At 40.6% G+C, this 22,024-nt stretch overlaps 2 protein-coding genes across 7 annotated transcripts in view; one reads left to right on the top strand and one right to left on the bottom strand.

The window, feature by feature from the left end:
* Lmbr1 (limb development membrane protein 1) overlaps positions 1–20,619 on the top strand; it is a 157,851-nt gene extending 137,232 nt beyond the window's left edge. For 2 of the 3 annotated variants that reach the window (XR_008214310.1, XR_008214312.1), the window contains 2 exons: positions 8,209–8,392; positions 8,827–9,104. Coding sequence is in view for 1 of the 3 variants with exons in the window: in XM_052720101.1 (XP_052576061.1) it covers positions 9,850–11,463 (1,614 nt within the window). In the remaining 2 variants the exon portion in view is untranslated. Of the gene's footprint in view, positions 1–8,208; positions 8,393–8,826 lie in introns of all 3 variants that reach the window. The other variant, XM_052720101.1, reaches the window with a different exon arrangement.
* Rnf32 (ring finger protein 32) overlaps positions 1–22,024 on the bottom strand; it is a 43,295-nt gene that overhangs the window by 3,981 nt on the left and 17,290 nt on the right. Inside the window, exon 7 of one of the 4 annotated variants that reach the window (XM_052720107.1) lies at positions 315–342. The exons of the other annotated variants lie outside the window; for them this stretch is intronic. Within the exon in view, the coding sequence (XP_052576067.1) occupies positions 334–342 (9 nt within the window). The 3' untranslated portion in view covers positions 315–333. Of the gene's footprint in view, positions 1–314; positions 343–22,024 lie in introns of those variants that run through there. 4 annotated transcript variants of the gene reach the window in all.

Here is a 22,024-nt window from a genome sequence, read left to right as displayed (position 1 = left end):
AGCAATTTAGGAGATGAGACCAAGAAGAGCAGTCACTAGTGCCATTTGAGGCAGGAGAGGGAGCTCATTCAGGGCTACCCACAGTTCTTTTTGAAAATCTAGGGGCTTGGTGGCAGTTCACTTCACTAGCATAAATGAGGCACTGAACTCCATCTTAGGAGCCGAAAAATTTATTAGACTATAGGAGACTGGAGTTAGAGGCATACAACAGTGGCAGATGACCATCACATGCTCATCTGCTACCCACAGCATCTGGTATCCCACCTAGAAACTGTTTCCCACTCACCTGTGAGCCCAGAGAGCCACAGGCTGGCTGCTTGCAGGCCAGAGCACCTACTGCACCTGTGAATAAGACCGGAGTGTGACTGCACACAGGTGTGTGCACACTGTCCTTACAACTGATCAGTTGTGTAATTACTGACACCTGTCTAGCTGTGTCTAGCCTGTATTCTCTTGTGTATTCTTTTTGTTCTGCCACTTTAAATATTACTGTTGCATTTATTTTCTATGTGGGTGTGTACATCATGGCATGATTGTGGAAGTCAAAGGATGGCTACTGGGAGTCAGTTCTCATTTTCTACCATGTAAGTCCTGGGTTTTTACTCTAATCATCACGCTCCACAGCAAGTGTCTTTATCTGCTGAGCCATCTCACTGTCCCCACCTTAAAAACAAAACAAATAAACCCCTGTTCTCCATTGAAAAGTTTGTATTTTTAGCTTCTTTCTCTTTCACCTTAAAGGTGAAAACTCTCCTATTCTTTTAACTCCCACCCTAGAGATGCATGCTTCAATTATTACAGTCCAGAGTTAACTAGATCTTCATCCTCTGATCCAACATGAGGGTCTTAACGCTCTCACTTTCACTATCCTCTTCTGGTCCAGTTTTGAAAACACTAGGGCTCTCTGACTTAACTTCTTGGGGACATAGTTATTCTTGTTTGGCAGATTCAATGCCTCTGAGATAGACCTCCTCCCTTTATTTACTACTTATACCACAAACTTCCCATCTAGGGCAATTTTCTTTCTTTAGGGAATGCAATATTCAGTGCTCCTCCCAAGAAGACATTTTAGAATCATAACATCATTGTCCATCTGAATTCATGTCTCTCTTGGACTCTTCTTACACATAGTTTTCATTTAGATCACCTAGAATTCTAGGCTGTTTAATTTCCCCCTGATGATGCCCAGTCTTCTAGCTTATACTGAACCTCTGAGACATCTGTATGGTGCAGGTGCTGTTCCTTTGAACACTCTGTTGGGTTTCTTTGCTCCTGAGGTCTTCCACAGCATTACGAGGTGGAATACTGACCCCCCCCCCCTTTAAGTCATATTAAGGGTCCTTTGACCACTTAAGTTGGGTCTGGATTAGCTTCAGATCTGGAAAAATCCTTTTCCATTGCTACTTCAAGCTGTTCTCTTTGTCCTCTGTATTCACTTTTCTTTCTCAGTTCTAAAAACAAGATGGAGCCTACTGCACCCTCTCCACTTGTGATTTCTCTGAGACACTCCCACTGAAAGGAGAAGGAAAAGACAGCCAGGGCAGCTAGGGCCCTTCCCGTGGGAGAAAGTGCTCACCAGTGACCCCAGTGCCATGTAGAAATTCCATCCCGGAGAGAAGCTCATAAAGACTCAGGAAGTAAACAACTTAGTGACTCTGGAAGTCCCTGAAATTGAGCACTCACAAGGCCCCTCCCCCAAAGGTTATGTAAGCAGTAAGGACTGCTGTGGAGAGGAGACTCTGACTTGTCCAACTACCTACATGTTGTGTAGAGGACATGTCCATGCTGTGGTAGGCTTTCTGTGAGGTAGCTGCCTTTGAGTCATCCATCTTCTTGTAAGTAACCTGAGTAAACTCAGTGGTTCACCAAGTTGGCCTCTGGTGGTACTGTGACTTTGCTCTGTTGTTGGTTCCCTTTCTGGGATGAGAAGACACTTGTTCACATCTTCCCTGAGCAGTGTCACACAACACTCAACAGAATGTGCCGTGAGGAGAAAGACTAGAGGTACACACAACAGAATATTGGAACTGTAGTGTGGCCACAGGCCAGGCAGGCAGCTCCTTTAATAGTGCAGCTGCTCTGCTGAGAAGCGATGGGCATGTGTATAGCCGAGAAACGGTAACTCTGGGCTTCCACATGCGAATTCAGTCCTCACATTTGTACTTAAACAGATAATCATACAGTTTAAAGCTAAGTGATTAGCTCATGCTAATAATTAGAATATTACTCCAAATATCAAATCACAACAATTTAAAAGTCCAGAGAAAAGAGAAAAAATGTATTTAAAAATATTTCTGTGTTTTCATTTCATGGCTTGTCTTATCACCTGGAATACAATATTTGTGTTCCTCACATAACTGTCATCAGCCACAGCTGTTCCCACTCATAGCTCCAGACCTCTCCTCTAGCAGGCGCTCTCGACAAGACCATGCTGGGGAGCAAGAGGCCTCCCACACCCACACCTGGTCACTCCCTTCTGGGAGCATGAATTAGTGGGTTTCCCAGACTTGGTGTTCCCTCACATCTCTCTGATGGCTGGCTGCTGAGTCCCACTCTTTTCCTGTCCTTTCACTGATGCACTCTGCAGCTTACTGCTGTACTGAATGCTACCTGTTCCTGAGTTCAGGTTGCTCATTTGCTGCCAGGAAGCACTTCACTTTGAGATCCCACAGGTACCCCAAGCAGCAAGCCCAAGGCATCCTCCCCAACTCTGAACAGAGCTAAGTTTGGATGTGAGCCCAAGTCACAAGACCACACCTGTAGGCCTTTCCCCCTCAAGATCCTACATTGATTCATGAGCAAATCCTGTGGTCTGTCACTGCCTATGTATCATGGCTGTTACCTCCAGTAGCCTCTTAGGCCAGCTCCCAGCCCACCCCACTATGAGGCTGCCTACCACCCAGTGACATATTGGACCCTGCCATCATGGAGGTGGTCCAAGGCAACGGGTCCACTGGCTGTTTCTGTTAACATTCATCTGCCCACATCCCTTATTCAGAATAACCCCTTCTCTGCTCCCTCCCTTTCTCCATGTCTGCCTCATAGCACTTACTGTTCCTTGAAATTTGTTTTGTTTTGTTGAGACAGAATCTCAGTTTGTAGCTCTGGCTGGCCTGGAACCCAGAGAGGAATTCACTGCCAATCAGAGTAATATCACCTTTACACTTCCTTACTTTTTAATTTTATAAACTTCATTAGTTTTAAAGAAATTATTTTTAAACAAGAATAATTTCTTTCATATGTAATGATAGTTAAGAGCTATTACATGCATTTTATTCAATCTAAACTAAATTCACTTTATCACTTACAGGCATTACATGATGAAGTAGAAAAGTCCTTACACCATTTCTGTGGGGCTGGTTATTAAAACAGCTTGGAAACTGAGCTAGTATTTACCAGGCAGTGTACTGCCCTGAGGATCAAAGATCACAGACAGTGTTCTTCAGTGAAGAGCTCCTAAGGTAGTAGGAACACCACTGACAGTGCTGGTGACTTGGGAACCTACAAGCTCCTAGGAGGTGAGGAGAGGGCAACTGTACTGTATTTTAGAACTCAGGTGGCCAGAGCTGAGGCCACACCAGCTTTTCCCACGTCTGTGTCATTGGTCACCACTAACTTCAGCAAAAGCTGTCTGGAAGGAATCGTGTGGTCTGGCCCATGTGTTTGCTCAGTTCTGTGAATAACTGCTGCTTTTTCCTCTTCCTGAACTTTGTGTTGTGGTGACATGGGCTGAAAGTGATCTCTCCTCTGCTCACCCCGTGGACTTCTGGCTCTTGAGGGCCGGTTATCTATTTTGTGTACATTTCTTATCTCCTCAGATGAATACCATAGATCTAGGGAAGCACCTGATTCATCTATGTAAGGTCCTTAGCACTGAAAAAAGTTGACTTTAGGTTTGCAAAAGATTAGAGATGAGAACAAATATATGCCCTAAATGTATATATTTAGAAGCAGCACAATACAAATTCCTTCTTGGAGGAGGGAAAAGGTGAAGAAGAACAATGCTTATCTAGACTTTAAAGTGACCTCTGTTGGCAAAGTTCAGTAAAACACCGTATTTAGCTGAGAACCCCAACACTGATGTGAGGTTGTCAACAACAAGGCCTGCCAGGGTGTGCTTCTGAAAGGAGCACATAGAACTGCTCTTGCTCCTTAGAGTCTTAGTGTTCAGCTTAGCAACAGCAGTCTTTTCAGGGCTGGAGCTGTGGCCAGTAGGATAGTGCATGCTAGCATGTGTGAGGCTCTAGCTTAATACTGAAAAAGTCAACATACATTTCCTGACTGCTCATTGTAATCAATTCAGAGCAACTACTCAATATTTCTGAAATGTCACATTCCTGTTTTCAGAAATTCTTATTTCCTCACTTCTTATGTGAATTGATAACCTTCATAATTCAAAGGGCAAGCATGACAAGAAAACATGTTCTAGTTTTTAAACATTAATGCTTAATACTATGAATTTCACATAAACATCAAATATATAAAAATTCAATTTAGGAAAAATGAGTACCTTAACATATTTTTCCTTTTAAGTCTCCTATTTTGGATATTTGATAAATTTAATAACCAGGAGTCTGGGTCATTGATATGTAAAGCAGTTACTGGTCATTTGCAATTACTGGCTAAACATTAAAAAAAAAACCCCACTAACAAAAGCATTTAGGTGAACTCTGTCTGCTCAGGAGAGTCTTAAGTGATCCATCTCATGTCAGCAAATTGCTTACTAATGTGTTGACTTAGGGCCACTCTCAAAAGCAAAATGAAAAGCCTGGAATTTACAGCATATCAATGCATCAGTTGATAAGCTTTTACTGGTTTAATATCCTCCCAGGCTTGCAGCTTGGAGCCACTTCAAGTTAGCAACAGAATGTTTGCCATCTCTATGTGATAAAGGAAGTCAAAGGAATGAACAAACTTCAGGACCATTATGCTGTTTGGTGAGATGGAAATGAAAAAGCTAGAGAAGTCACAGGTTGGGGGTGTGTGAGAGTTGGGCCCTCAAGTCCAGCATCTGACAGATTGTTAGCCTCACCTTTCAAACAATGGTCTGGACTTTAGCTGGGGCAAAGATAACATAGTGCATTTGGAAAGTTTTAATTGCAGCAATAAAAGACTGTACCTCAATTATATGACAGATGCTAGCAGAGTTTCCAGATAAGGATCAAAGGCATCCAAGGAGTGGTCACTGCACTTTGGGCCACACTAGGCTTTCTGTACACACTGCTGGGGAATTAGCACATCAGCTTTCCCGACCTTTCCAGGTCCTTTGATCTGAGTTCTCAAGCAAGTAAGTGTACCAGGACTACTGTATCAGCCAGACAGGTCCAACACTCCCTCACTGAATTTTAATCCTGACACTCACCAATACAAAACCCAACACCTGACCTTTGCAGTTCTTACCACAAAAGTTCAGTATGCTTAATAGAACCTGCTTGTCACATTACACCACTCTGCTCTGCTTCTGTTTTGCTAGCAGCGTGCCGATGCCACTTGAAAGCCAGGCCACCTTGAGAAGAGAACTTCTTAGTGTATGGGAACATTTTGTTTGTAGAATTTAGATGGATAAAAAACAAAGAAAAGGACTTTATTAACTCTCCCAGGAAGAGAAGGAGGAAATGCAGAACCACAGTTTGTGTATAAGCAAGATAGATTATAAATCAGAACAGCCTGAGCTAACCTGATCCAGAGTACTGAAAACATTCATCTCCGTACATGAAGCATTCAAGGACACTAGCACCTCCAGTTGTTCACACTTAAAGCTCCCAAATGGGCGATTACCTCTTTCTTTTCAATTCATTAGACTTCTTTTTCTCCGCGGGGACTTTATGTTGGATCTAGGCCAGTGCTTCCCAGCAGAGCAGAGCAGAGACTTTGCCCACACACAAGCTAAGGCAGCAGTGCACAGATGAGGTCAGCTTTGTAAAGCAAAGCTGCAGCTCAGCAGTCATTCTCCTGGTGCTGCAAGTCTTTTGGTTTTTGTTTGTTTGTTGTTTTTAACTGCCATTACATGATACCAAGATAAATGGTGTTTTGTTTTTAAAGTCTCTAATTCTGGTTTCCACTGAGGCACAGGTCACAGTGGCTGCTCGCTCGGAAGGGGCCAGCTGCCACTTCTGCTTTACTGCCTCCCCAAAGCAGTGTTTACCCATCTCACTGCAGTGAGCCAGTAGATTTATTCCTCCTAGCAACTTGCAATTTCTGTTTGGACTAGAAAATAAAAGTGAATTTATATTACTCTTTGATCATAGTGAAAAGGGAGCTATATCTTAAATATGTGGGTATTTTCCAGGTTAAAATAATTGTTGCCTTCCACAGATAAAGAATTTGCCACCTCCACATTGTTATTCACTACAGCATGTTTAGTAAAATCTCCAGTTTCTGACATTCAAACCTTCAGTCTCTGATAGTTTACTGACCTGAAGTTTTGTGCAGTTAAGATTGGCCAGAAGGCATGTGAAAAAGCATAGGGCCTCCTATCTCCCTAGAATAACTTGGTATTTCTGGAATGCTACTAACTGTATCACAAAGCTAGTCTCTCACCCAAAGGAACCTTGCTAGAGCCATTGTTTATTGTGGCTTTGGAATTTGTTCTCAATGGAGTTACTACTAGGAAACCTCTAGACACACTGGTTCATCTCAAACTGGACTTGAATTTTAGTAAGCATTTTTGTCTTTGAAGACTTTCATAGGTTCAAGCTGCAGGCAGAGTCACTTAAAAAAAACTTGTAAAAGTATCAAATAAGGTCGAATGTAATTATGGGAAAAGAATAAGCTTGGGCTAACACCAAGAAAGTGAAAATAAGTTTAGAAAAGCAATTTCTTTTGAAAAAACGGGGTGGGGGGGATTCTCTGGAACCCAAACCATACTAGTAAACACATCTGGCCCAGGCTCCATCTTTCATGAACACAGAAATAGTCATACAGGAAGTGACTACCTCTCATCCCACTGGTGGGAGCTGGACTTCATAATCTGATGTGACTGGCTAATTGACTTGAAAGGGATGGGGCTTCAGGGAATAAGAGCCTTTGTTGGACTAATTACCTTTGATAGAAAAAAAAGTTACTCACATAATGAGGAGTCAGGGCCAGCAGTTACATTTTTATTTTAGACACTAATCTAAGATGTCTAACTCTTAAAGCATCTTTATATACAACCTTATGTTCAGATATTTTGGGGCTGGGGGATGGCCCAGTGGGTAAAGAGCACTTAGTTTCACATGAGGGCCTGAGTTCAATCCCCAACACCAAAGTTAAAAGCTGGACATGGATGCCTATGCCTGGAACCCCAACAGAGACAGACAGGTAGATTCCTGGAACTTGCTGATTATTCAGTCTAGCTGAAACAGCAAGTCTCTGGTGCAGTGAGAGACTGTCTCAAAGAAAGAAGGTAGAAGCCAGTATAAACAGGACACACTTTTGGCTGAGCACACAGCGGCACACACACACCTGCACACACATTCACACTACTTGCACGAACACCTGCATGCACACACTCCTGTACAAACACCTGTGTTCACATACCTGTACACACACCTGCACAAACACAGCTGTGCCCAAATGCATGCATACTTGTATACACTTGTATATACACTTGTACAAACACATATGTACACACACATATGTATACCTGTACAAACACACCTGCACATATGCACACATATACTTTTCTTTACAGCCATTCTAAATGGAAAACATCAAACTTTTTTTTTATTAAAACCATTTTTGTTAAAAAATAAAATTCTGTTCTGGCCAGGTAATGGTTTTGTTCTGGCCAGGTAGTGGTGGCACACATCTTCAATCCCAGCTCTTGGGAGGCAGAGGCAAGAGGATCTCTGTGAGTTTGAGACCAGCCTGGTCTACAGAGTGAGTCTGAGGCCAGCCTGGTCTACAGAGTAAGTTCCAGAACAGCCACACAGAAAACTATCTCAAAAAAACAAAAAAAAAATCTGTTTTTATTATTATAAAACCATATTGGACTTAATAAGGCAGTAGTATGCAGTGCCTCAGGCTGACCGAGTCTTGCACATCCACTGCTGGGCCATGCTACTAACTTCTGCAACACTTGTTACTTTCTTGATCCCACTATGAAATATTAATTTCACTACCATGATGAAAATTTTAAAAAAGCACAAGAAAATGGTTGGAACCCCTAAACATTTATATATGTGTGTGTGCTAATATTCTTTCACTAAACTTTATTTCTTATAGTTTTACTAGAAATAAAGATGGTTGCTTTGCTGTGCCCAGAACAAGTTGCTGTCCAGTGTTCTCAATCAGGTTTCCTTCCTGCTGGTCCTGGGAGGCACCCAAAGGTGCTGGACCTCAGATCCTGGCAACCTCTGATACAGTGACTTCTGTCCTACTCATTGGTTTATGCCTTCCATCTGACAAGGTATGGTGCTCAGGAAGTTGTCTTGGACCCTAGTTTCATTTAGTATTTAGATATTGAGTTTTGGCAGATTATGGTATTAAATAATGTTCTCTTGCCCTCTCCATGTGAATGGACTAAAATTCTCAATTTAGATTTTATATACTGATGTATATGGCTTTCTTCTGTTCACTAGTTGTCCATTATTTAATGGGGATTTAGCTACCAAATTTATGTTTTATATATAAAAAGGTTTGTTGTCTTTTAAATTATAAGATGGCTCTTCCTACTCTGCTAGATAGGTGTTAGAGTTGACTTGTGCAGTTTGAGGTGCATAGGCAAGCTTATGAGGTTTTTTTTTAAGAGTTAAAAGTCACATTAAACCTATCTGTGGAAAATGGACGTTTATATTTAAATGCACCATATATATTAGTCATTTTATTCAATACTTTGTGTAGTGGGTAGCCATTCCAGCTTTGATCTGGAAGTTCCAACCCCCATTGAGACTTCGGCAACTGTCACGCCTACAAGGTGGGGCCAAGGGAGGCGCCTGGAGACCTGAGATCTGGATGGGCGGCGCACTCACTCAGTTCCGGGACCTTGGACGGTGAAGGTGGGCCAAGCAGAGCTCCAGAGAACACCGCTGGACTGCGATACACCTTCCCCAGACCCCGCGACCTACCTATCCCTTAACTTGTAAGTTACGCCATTAAATAAATCTCCTTTTAACAGCGTGGAGTGGCCTTAATAATTTCACCAATATCTGGCGCTCACGTGGGGCAAATTCCAAAGGCCTGGGTGGCTCCCATCCTCAGCCTCCTCCCTGGCTAGTGGGTACCTAAACCCACCTGCAAAGTTCCATATAACCAGGGAACGCCTACATGGTTCCATTCCCGAAAAAGGGAGCAGCTAGTCCGGTCTCAGTTCCCTAGCTTAGCCCCGAGACCAGTGAAAGAGGCACTCCCCGGCTTCCTGAGTGCCGGCTCCGGCTCACACCATCTTGACTCCAGCGAGCTGCAGTCAGCCAAGATCACCAGCAGGCCCTGCTTTGGAGCTGTACCAACGCCACCTGCTGGCTGAAAAGTGCTATTACACCCTCAAAAACCACGAAAGGTAAGCATATTGTTTCAAGTAAAAGTACTTGATAATTTTACACCTTAAAATTGACTAACAAATTTTGAGTAATTCTTGTAATATGGCTGACAACATTACCTCACAAGAATTTGAAAACCTTTTTGCCTGTATGATGAATGACATCTTCCTGGAAATATACGACCTTCCTAAATCATATCTGGCCTGTACCATTTTGGCATTCATCGTAATAATTCACACAGTGTTCAAACACTGGTTTAATAACAAGAACAAAGATGAGTCATTATTGGGACTGATACAGGATTTAAAAAATAGCAATGAAGGCTTACAGAAAAAGATTCTTTCTCTGGAATCTGCTAACCAGGATTTACAGGCTTTAAAAGATAGCAATGAAGACTTACAGAAAAAGATTCTCTCTCTGGAATCTGCTAGCCAGGATTTACAGGCTTTCAAAGATAGCAATGAAGGCTTACAGAAAAAGATTCTCTCTGGAATCTGCTTTAAAAGAGAGCAATGAAAACTTACAGAAAAAGATTCTTTCTCTGGAATCTGCTTTAAGAGATAGCAATGAAAGCATACAGAAAAAGATTCTCTCTCTGGAATCTGCTTTAAGAGATAGCAATGAAAGCGTACAGAAAAAGATTCTCTCTCTGGAATCTGCTTTAAGAGATAGCAATGAAAGCGTACAGAAAAAGATTCTTTCACTGGAATCTGCTGATCAGGATTTACAAAACAGGCTTGTACCAAAAATTGATCTTATTGATAATAAATGTGAATATTTAATGGACAGAACACTAATTCTCCAGACACTATATAAGGAAGAAAGATTATCATTAATTGATAAGATAAGGTCCATGGAATCATGTGTTTCTGAGGAACATAAAAACTTATATGATTCCATGAGAAATCTGGAGTCCCTTGCCAGAGAGGAGATTCACTCCCTAGAACAGGCCCTAGGTGCTCGTTTGCAAGCCTTAGAAGAAACTCTCAGTAAACATGACAAGGGACCTAATAAGCAGAAGGGCAAGACCATAGAGGTTGTAACATCTCCAAATGGCTCTCACACAATGGCTTATCCTGTTATCATCCATGAGAAGCCAGCAGATGACACACACCCCAAGCCATATAATACATATATATTACAACCAATTTCAACAAGGGACTTTAAAAATATAAAGGAAGCAGTAGTTACCTATGGGATACACTCCACATACATAAGACAGATGTTAAACTCGTGGTCTACCTCACATAGAATCATCCCAGATGACTGGCATCAGTTAATTTCAGCTGTTCTAGAATATAGCCAGCAGCTACAGTGGAAAAGCTGGTTGAGAGAAGAGGCAAAAAATTTAGAACAACAAGGTAAAATCAGAGGTTTTGTGATCTCCCAAGATCAAATACTTGGTGAGGGATGTTTCGCTGACAGGAATGTACAAGCCACTTATGATGAGCATACAATATCCCTATGCCGTACAGCAGCTCTAAATGCTTGGGAAAAAATTCCAGAACCTGGAAAACCAACTGAGGTATACACAAAGATATTTCAGGGACCTCACGAACCCTTCACCGATTTTTTACAAAGGCTGAACACAGCTATAACAAAAGCTGTATCAGATAAAGAATTAAGAAAAGTATTAACTGAGTCCTTGGCATTCAACAATGCTAATGCAGAATGCAGAATACTCACACCATTAAAGATCAGATCAGCTCCTTTGGAAGAATGGATTCAGTATATTAATGGTGTTGAGTCTCGTAACTACAGTAATGAGGCTTGGATAGGAGAGACAAATCCCAGAGGTGAAAGAAGGCCCCGTGTTACCAAATGTTTTAAATGTGGTACACCAGGTCATATAAGTAAAAACTGTATGTGGGGTACTCCTAGAAGTAATACTCCTTTTAGGAATACTCTAAACAGGAGACCCCAACCACCTCCCGGATTATGTAGAAGGTGTGGCAAAGGCCGATATTGGACCAGTGAGTGCAGATCAAAAATAGATATATGAGGCAACCTTTACTGGCGGGAAACACCTCAGGGGGCCTCTTGCAGGCCCCCAAATCAAATGTAGTACGAACATTCCCAGTCACTGTGGAAGAAATTCCTCTCCAGGACAACTGAATAAACCAATGCCTAATGTAAAAACCAATACTGCAATGGATGATAAAACAGCTCTGATAGGTGGATCACAGTTTACAAAGAACACTATAAAACAAATATTTTGGCAGACTTCCGTAAATGAACAAAGACCAAAGCTTAGGATTCGAATTAATGGCCTGGTTCTGGAGGGCCTGGTAGACACAGGTGCAGATGTGACTATAATTACACCAAAATCATGGCATCCGAATTGGCCTCTTCAAGAGGTAGATGTCCAACTTTTAGGGATTGGCACCCTATCAAAGATAAAACAGAGTTCGAGATGGGTTGAATGCATAGGGCCAGAAGGACAGAGAGGAAGGCTGAAGCCATATGTAGCAAATGTAGCAGTAAATCTTTGGGGCCAAGATCTGTTACAACAGTGGAATACCCGGATTAAAATTCCTACACTTTCAGAAAAGGAATACAGACCAATGCATGTTTCTAGGAACAATATCATGACATGCTATAAAAATCAGTCACCAACCATTCAGGCTGTTCACAAACAGAGCACGACTGCTGTTGAACTCTCAGAAGTACCAACTGCCTTACCTTTAAAATGGCTAACTAATAAACCTGTCTGGGTTGGACAATGGCCTTTGACAAAAGAGAAGCTACAAGCTTTAGAACAGCTGGTTCAAGAGCAGTTAAATGCCCAACACATTGAAGAATCTACCAGCCCTTGGAATTCTCCTGTATTTGTTATTAAAAAAAAGTCTGGTAATTGGAGAATGCTGACAGATCTGAGAGCTATTAATAAAGTAATTCAGCCAATGGGCTCCCTGCAGACTGGGATGCCCTTGCCCTCTCTTCTACCTAAAGAATGGCCTATAATAGTTATTGACTTAAAAGACTGTTTCTTTACCATACCCTTACAAGAAAATGATAGAAAAAAAATTGCCTTCACAGTACCTAATTATAACAATTCTCAGCCAGTCAAGAGATATCAATGGAAGGTCCTCCCACAGGGAATGTTAAACAGCCCTACTTTGTGCCAATACTTTGTGCAGAAACCATTGGAGATAATTCGTGTAAAGTTTCCACAATCTATAATTTATCACTATATGGATGATATCCTATTAGCTGATCCAAAATTAGATACATTAGAAAGCATGTTTGAAGAAGTAAAAAAAGTTTTGCCTCGCTGGGGACTGCAAATTGCTCCTGAAAAAAATACAAAGAGGAGGTTCTATTAATTACTTAGGATATAAGATAGAGCTACAAAAAATTAGACCCCAAAAGGTACAACTAAGGAGAGATCGATTGAAGACTCTTAATGATTTTCAAAAGTTATTAGGAAGCATTTCCAGCTTACTGGGTATCATGGGAATACCCAAAGATGGACTACAAAATTTGGCTAATACTCTAGAAGGGGAAAAAGAATTAAATAGTCCAAGAGAATTATCAGCCGAAGCTGAGAAGGAATTGGCTCTAGTAGAAAAGACAATTCGAGAAGCACATGTGGATCGTGTGGAACCAGAACTTAAATGCATTCTTGTCATATTCCCCTCCAGACATTCCCCAACAGGTATTTTGATGCAGAGGGAAGATATTATATTGGAATGGATATTCCTACCACGTAAACCAAATAAGAAATTAAAGACTTATATAGAAAAGATCTCTGATTTGATTCAAAAAGGTAAACTAAGACTTCGCCAGTTGACAGGAATGGACCCAGGAGAAACTGTAGTACCTTTAACTAATGAAGAAATTTCATCACTATGGAAAGATAATGAATACTGGCAGAGAGCCTGCAGTAACTTTTTGGGAGAGATTAACAACTATTATCCCAAAAGCAAGAGAATAGAATTCATAAAGAAGACCGAATGGGTCCTTCCTCACATTGTACGACAAAAGCCAATTTCTGGAGTCCTCACATTCTATACTGATGCAAATAAATCAGGGAAAGCAGGATATAAATCAGGAGACTTAAGTAAAGTGGTACAAAGTCCATACAGCTCTGTACAAAAGGCAGAACTGTATGCCATTCTTATGGTACTGATGGACTTCACAGAACCCCTCAATATAGTCACTGACTCTCAATATGCAGAGAGAGTTGTTCTACATATTGAAACTGCTGAATTTATTCCTGATAATACAGAATTAACTTCATTATTCATACAATTGCAGAAAATCATCAGAAAAAGGGAACATCCTATATATATATAACACATATCAGATCCCATACAGGTCTGCCAGGACCTCTAGCACAAGGTAATGATGAGATTGATCAGTTACTAATAGGTAATGTGCTAGAAGCTTCAGAATTTCATAAGAAATACCATGTAAATAGCAAAGGTTTGAAGAAGAATCCATCACTTGGCAACAGGCTAAGGATATTGTGAAAAAATGTCCTACTTGTTCCATCTATAACCAACTTCCATTACCTGCAGGGAGCAATCCAAAAGGTATACAAAGAAATGAAATTTGGCAGATGGATGTGTTTCATTTTGCAGAATTTGGAAGATTAAAGTATGTACATCATACCATTGACACCTATTCAGGATTTCAATGGGCAACTCCTATGAGTTCTGAAAAGGCTGATTCTGTGATTACACACCTATTAGAAGTTATGGCCATCATGGGAATACCTGTACAAATTAAGACAGACAATGCCCCAGCATATGTCTCCAATAAAATGAGACAATTCTTTGCTTTTTACAATATAAAGCATGTTACAGGTATACCACACAATCCCACAGGCCAAGCAGTCATAGAAAGATACAATCGAACTTTAAAGGATATGCTAAATAAACAGCAACAGGTAACAATGACTCCTAGAAATAGACTGCATAGTGCTTTATTAACCTTGAATTTTCTCAATGCTGATGAGAAAGGAACAACAGCTGTGGAGAGACATTGGATGACAGACAAAACTCCTGAGCTAAACCAACCGGTTTATTTCAAGGATGTGCTGACCTCAGAATGGAAACCTGGATATGTTCTACGTTGGGGAAGGGGTTTTGCCTTTGTTTCTGCAGGAGAAGAAAAGCTATGGATACCAACAAAATTAATAAAAATTTGATTCGAACAGGAAAAACCCCTTGATGAGGAGAAGTAAAAGATCATCCACCAATGTGACATCTCTACAAGTTGTAAGAAAAATTTAACAATCAAAGGTTGGGGTAAGGTTCTGTTTTTGTCTTTCCAGGATAATGGAAATACCCATCTTCCAAAAATCATAAGGCCTTGGATATCCGGATGTTTACAGCAGAAAGAAAGAATCTATTGGTACCAATCTACACACGGTAAAATCTCACTGTCTAACATCTATCTCTCTATCAATCTAGAAAAGTTGTGGTTCCAATTCAATTATAAGCCAAGCTGGCTTTGGAGATGGAATTGGCTCACTCCTTCTCTAAACCCAAGCACATTGCTAAAAGAAAAGTTTGAGAGATTCTTCAGTCCCATATCAGAAGAGCCCTCTGGTGTGGGACAGAAGGAAACCAATAAAAAGGGACCATTGTCTTCTAGATTCTAATTCTCTCCATGCTTACTCTTGATTTTTCAGAATCCTTTCTTATATGCTATGTCCTCTTTAAATCCAAATCTTCCATTTTGATAACAAATAAGTTTTTCTAATAGCAATCTCAGAAGTCTCCAGAAGGAAGATGGGGCCCCAACAACAACTCTACCCAATCCAGAATGATGCCATGGTAATCATCATCATACTACACTTCTTACCAGAATTTCAGACAATCTTACCCATTACTCTAAGACTTGCTGCAGAACCTACAGTTAGTCTAACTGAGATTTAACTATCTGAGCTTTCTCACAGTACCCAACAGAGATAACATCACCCCCTAAACAGCAGGAAGCAATTCTAAGAAAACGACGCCCCTTCTCCCTTAGGTTTCATGATTCTCAGGGTTATGGATGATGGTTATAGGGTTGGGGGGTGGAAGAAAATATTAAACTCAGTATTCTAAAAAAAAAAAAGAAAGAAAAAAGGGAAAAGAAGAAATGGAATGGATAGGTATAAGATATTATGGTAGATTATTGTGTATACTAGTAAACAAATTTAGTAAAATAGCAGCCTTAAATAATTTGCACTGTAATTTGCACTGTTATGGATTCTTATATGTTGACACAAATGTAAACTATTTTTATATTCCTGTTTAAGATAATTTGTATATTGATACAAATACAGAACTATATTTGTTATAATGTACATATATTTCTACTCTTATTCAAAATATTTGTATATTGATACAAATGTAAATTTATATCTGTCATACTTTATGTATGTTCTACTTCTGTTTAGGATATTCGGTATATTGATATATATTTAAGATTATTGTCATATTGCATATCACACAACATACTCCTACCTCTGTTATAAATATTGATATATATTTAAGATTATTGTCATATTGCATATCGCACTATATACTCCTACCTCTGTTATAACATCTTGTGTATTGTCACAATTTTGAAGTCATCGTTCTTTACCATACACTCGCTTATAGACTGTTTACCTTGTTTACGTGAAGCCTTAGTCCTTAGGTTATTTCGGTAGATAAGACTTATAGATTTATAGTCACCTATGCTTGTCATCTCTATAGTTACGTTAGTTAGGTTATCCAGATTTACAGATACATAGATCAGATGGACAGGTAATCTTCAAACACTTCATAGACCTAGAGAAAATGGCATTTAAATAACTTAGAATTCTGTTGACGTGAGACACAATTGCTCCTGGCTGCACCAATTTGATCCTGAGAGAATGTTGGGCTTCTAAGACATTTCCATTTGGAAGTTTGTCTTCTTGGCACAAAATGGCCTACTGGGCAAAGAACTGCCCTTGCCTCGACAGCTGACAGTACAAATTCAATGCTGTCCTTTCTGGACAAGTGGGACACAAGGAAAGCGACCACTGTACTCTGCCAAGACAGGGTAAGATGGTCTTTCAGAATTCCTGCTTCGGAAAATGGTCTGTCAGATACTTTAGGCCTGTAGCCAATTTGAATGCACCAACAATGCTGAGAAACATTATGTGACTGTCCAGGATGCCAGCTGTCTCGGTCTACTCTTGCAAGATTCCCAAAAGTTGCTTGCATCCATCTACCATTTCTCAGTTACCGTTATATTCCTTCTCAGGTCTTTGATGGGATTGAAGACTAGCAGTTATAGTTACAACTTAGTAGATAGAACATATTAAGTATTAGATTCAGGTTCTTTAGGATAGGACACCTTTTGGAATGATCTTTGTAACATGCCATTTACCTATGCTCTATACTTCTCTGGATTTTAGTATGTGTTTCTTGCTTGATATTGTTTGCATTGGTTGTAGTTCCATCTTATCTAGGTCATTATCCCTCATTATTCCTGGACAATATTTGATAACCATTCCTTTGTATATAGTCTTGTATTAGGTTAGAACCTTCTTATTTAGACAAAAAGGGGGAGATGTAGTGGGTAGCCATTCCAGCTTTGATCTGGAAGTTCCAACCCCCATTGAGACTTCGGCAACTGTCATGCCTACAAGGCGGGGCCAAGGGAGGCTCCTGTAGACCCAAGATCTGGATGAGACAGCGCTCTCGCTCGGTTCTGGGACCCTGGATGGTGGAGGTGGTCCAAGCAGAGCTCCAGAGAACACCGCTGGACTGCGATACACCTTCCCCAGACCCTGCAACCTACCTATCCCTTAATTTGTAAGTTACGCCATTAAATAAATCTCCTTTTAACTACGTGGAGTGGCCTTAATAATTTCACCAATAACTTTGACTTTATCAGAAGAAGCCCTTCTGTGGTTTGAAGCTTCCTTGTTAAGCTTAGGATGTGACTTTTGTGAAGGGGCAATTTCCCACATTTACATCTGATTATTGTGCCTCTACAATAAATAGTTACCACATATATACCTTGACTATGGATACCCAGTAATCTAGTTTGGGTAATTTTATGTGATTTTTGTGCATTTTATCAATATACAGTATCAAACATATTTGCATTTGCACCACACACCTGCTATATTCTGTCTCCTTGCACTACTGCTAGGCAGAGACTGGCCAGAGTGCTCTAGTGCTGAGCAATCCAGGGTTACATGGTCATGGTTTGATATGTAATCGTTTTTTGTTTTGTTTTTTTAAAAGACAGGGTCTCAGCCAGGTGGAGGTGGTGCACACCTTTAATCTCAGCACTCAGGAGGCAGAGGCAGGTGGATCTCTGAGTTCTATGTCAGCCTGGTCTGCAGAGTGAGTTCCAGGACAGCCAGGGCTACACAGAGAAATCTGTCTCAAAAGCAACAAAACAAAACAAACTAAACAGACCGGGTCTCTTGCATCCCAGGCTGGCCTCTGCAGCCCAGGATACAGCTTGCCATCCTTGCTGAGGATGTAGCTGAGGATGATCTTGAAAAATTGAATCTTCTTGCCTACTTCAAGTGCTGGGATTACAGGCATGCATTGCTGTACCTAGTTTATGTGGTGTTGGAGATTGATCTCAGGAATGTCTGCATGCTGAGCTCTCCATCCCCAGCCCTAATAAGTGGCCTTTATTGTAATAAACTCCATCCTAGAGTTCTGGTACTGGTGGTCAGGATTAGGAATACATTTAGGATTAGTTACACTTGAGTATCTTTTTAGTGAAGTTGAAATACTCATGTGAGTTTCTGTTATTTTATACTTTAAATTTCTTCCCATGTTTGCTAGTTTTGTGGAAACTAATTTCAGTTACATTTTGGTCTTTAATGGCAGCAGGCTGTATATATGAGACTCTTAAACTTTAACCTGATTTCCATGTATGTGGATGCCTTCCTCCTCAGTGTTTTGAGCCTGGTGATACTTTATCTTCCAATGTCCACTTTTAAATTACTTTTCATATCAAATGCCGGTTTCATTAGCTAGGTCTGTTATTTCTCTCCTATCTGTCTGTCTGTCTCTCTGTCAGACCAGCTCTGGTCTCAAACTCCGTATCCTCCAATTTCTTTCTCCTGGAGCTGGGATCACAGGACTGGAAGACTGCCTGCTGGGGATCTGAATGTGAGTCCTGAGGCCTGGCATCAAACACCTTACCAACTGAACAATCTCCCAGCCCCACTTTTCCTTTTTTGCTTGTTTATTTATTCTGAGACAAGGTGCTGCTATTATGTAGGCTTGGGCTGGCCTTTGAATGTGAGCTTCTTTTATTTTAGCCTCCCACTATAGGCCACTAAGCCTGCTCTCATTTGTTTTTTAATATGAATTTACTTTGAACATTTTGTTTCATTTTAAGTGTTCTGCATCAATGAAATCCAAGAGTTTGTTATATAACAGGCAAATTTATCCATTATATTTGATGTCTTGCTATGCTTTAATTCCTCATCACCTTTTCTAGTCATTATCCTCTCTTGTTGCTGCCTTCCCCTTTTCCTAACTTCTGTAGGAATGTTTGTGTGTGGGGGGGCATCCATGTGATGGTCAGAAGACAACCTTGGGTTGCTTTCCAGCTTGTTTGAGTCAGGGTTTCTCCATGGCCCCCCGCACTGTGCTGGCCCTAGAACTTGTGCAGAGTCTCCAGTCTTTACTTCTGTCTCCTCATCGGAGCTCTGGAGTTATAAGTGTCCCTGCTATGTTCTCTGGTTTTTACACTGGTTCTGGGGGTTTGAACGCAAGTCTTCACACTTGTACAGTAAGCTCTTTACCCACAGAATCATCTCCTTAGCCTGACAGGACTATTTTTAAGTTATTTTATTAAAAGCAGAAAAGTCAATGAAGAAGAAATTTCTTCTTAATTTTAGTGAAATAAAAATCAATTCATGTGTGACTCTGTAATCTTGCACTACTTGCTGACCTAGCAGAATTTCTAGCTGCTTGAATCTTGGAGGACAGGATGCCTGTAGATTAGAAGTCCGTCTTCAGATGAGCTGGCAAAATTGGGAGGATCTGTCAGAGTGACTATGAGACAACCCTGAACTTTATTATTGTCCCATCTTGTACTAAACGACCTTACCCTCCTACTGACCAGTCTATCACAGTTGACAACTGCCATGAGAAGACTGGAAAGAACTATAAAAGAGTGCGCCTGGATTCCCAGAAAGCCTCTGCCTCCCAAAGAACCATCCTTTCCATTTGTTCATTTCCTCTATTTGGCGTCTGTAACCTCCCAATTCCAGCAGGCTGAGCAGATTTACACACATCACTCCCATTTCTCCTGCCTTGACTGTGCATAAGTTTCCTTGGTGTTCTGTGTTATTGGAGACACAATTTAGTAAGTTTCCTTGGTGTTCTGTGTTACTGGAGACACAATTTAAACAGAACAAAAGGACCCAGTTTGGGGTAAGAATTGATAATGGCAGTAGTTCAAAAAAAATCATAGAACACAAATTCTTATACAAAAAGTAACCCTATGGTGATGCATACTTCTAATCCATAGCACTCTAGAGACTGAGGCAGGAGGATCAGGAGTTGGAGGCTAACCTGGGCATAGAGTTAGAAGAAACTGTCTCATAAAAACAAAACTAACCAAACAAAATTTCTCTTTTTGCTTTCATCTCCACTAGCCCTGTATCTTTCTCTACAAAGTACAAAGATTTCTATTGTCTTAAACAATTGCATACCCAGATTCACCCATTTCTCATTTGTATTCTGTGTTTGTAATATTGCATACTTTGTTTTTAGCTGAATTATATATCATGAAAATATTTTCCAGCTTATCTACCTTGGGCTTTGTAACTGCTGTGCAGTTTACCCTGGTTATATTTTCTTCCTTTTTAAAATAACTATTGCTGTGGGCACAGCCCAGTATCTGTGCATATACTGTAGGATAAAATTTTAGTGGCAGTCAGCCAGTGCCAGGTTCACTAGTGGCTGTAGTCCATTTCCCCCTTCATTAGCACTGGAGAATGTTGTCAGGCTTTCTAATTCTTGCCAATATCATAGGTCAAATCGGTTCTTGTTTTAGCTTTAAATATATGGTGCATACCTGTGATAATGCATTAAGAAAATGTGCTTCTAGAATGCCCTTTAAATGTCCCTTAAATCACAAATACATTTCATGATTTGTCATTAGTCTCTGCAGTTTTTTTCTATCTATAAAGACATTTTGACAATTTTGTGTAGTTATCAGTTATTTCCTTACTGTGGGTGAACCACACTCAGAAAGGTGGCTCCCATCCCAGATTATAATATTAGCTTATAGTGCTTTCTGTTCTCATGTTCTCTTTAATTGTTCTATTAGGGATCCCAAGGGGGTTATATGGCCTGGATGTTGCCCAGCCACCCTGGGGAGGGTGCTGTACTTTGCTGAGCTCATGAATTTAATGCACCTCTCACCTGGAAACACCCCACAGCACACCAAGGGATAATGTCAGCCTGATAACCTGAGCAGCCCTTAGACCCATCAAGGTGACACCTTGGTAATGTGAAATTCACTAATAACTCACCTCACCAGTCTTCCAGAGTCCACAACATTCTAACATCTACAAATTGCAGACTGATATTTCCTAGAGTATTTCTGTAGCTCAGAGTTCTACCAAGTTGTTAAGACAGGGAGAAGCCATCACGTTGACAGTAATCATTGATTACTGTCACACAGCCTAGACAACCAAGGGCAGTGAGAAGGGTACATACCTACTGCCAATGCACTGTGTCATATCATAATCTTAATTTGCTTAAAATGGGCTTGAGGTTATGGATTTCAAATGTCTAGTGGGAAAGGAGGCAGTGATGAGGCCTAAAGAGAGACGATTTAAGATATGGCTTAGAAAACCAGCAGAGCTGGGAATTTCTGAATTCCAGAATCAATCAAACTCCCAAATCAGAGGCACTGACACAATGCTTGTTTGTGGCATGACTTTTGAGTACAACCTCATGGTGATCTGAATTATATATCTGTGTCCTTCCCTGCCCATACATCATACTCAAATGAAGCAAGACTGTCTTTGGAGGAAAAGAAGGCTGCTTGTGTTAATGTTCAGCTATTTATATGTAAAGAGCTGTTACACATAACATCCCCATGTGACTCCCAGTACTTATGGAGTATGGCTGCCCTTTGCAAATGATCACAGTGTGCATGTGACAACAGCAAGTTTACTCTCTTGAAAGGCTTTTTGAAAAAAGCCTATGAAAGTCAGTATGGAAGTTTAAAAAAAAATCTAAAAATTGAACCATCATGCACTACAGTTGTGCCACGCTTGGGCACATAGCTAAGTATCCTAAATTGCAGAACAAACATAGCTGCACAGCCATGTTTACTGCACCACTGTTCACAACAGACAAGGTAAGGAACCAGCCTGCATGTCCACCTTCAGGTGCATGAAGAACAAAGGCTTTGTTTCTGTCATGTGTACACATGAGCTGGGTCTCTCAAAACAGTGTGTTTCTTATTGTGGCTGAGAAAAACTGTGTGTCTTTCAGACCACTGCTCTACACAACAACAGTCCTCATTTTCTTCTGCACACTAACGTTTTCTAGGATCATCTTCAGAAGCCCCAAAATAAAAAGCCAGACATAACA

Source organism: Peromyscus californicus, unplaced genomic scaffold (assembly GCF_007827085.1).
Source record: "Peromyscus californicus insignis strain IS unplaced genomic scaffold, ASM782708v3 Scaffold_6__1_contigs__length_162567912, whole genome shotgun sequence".
Lineage (NCBI taxonomy): Eukaryota > Metazoa > Chordata > Mammalia > Rodentia > Cricetidae > Peromyscus > Peromyscus californicus.
This window is presented reverse-complemented; position numbering and strand designations above follow the sequence as displayed.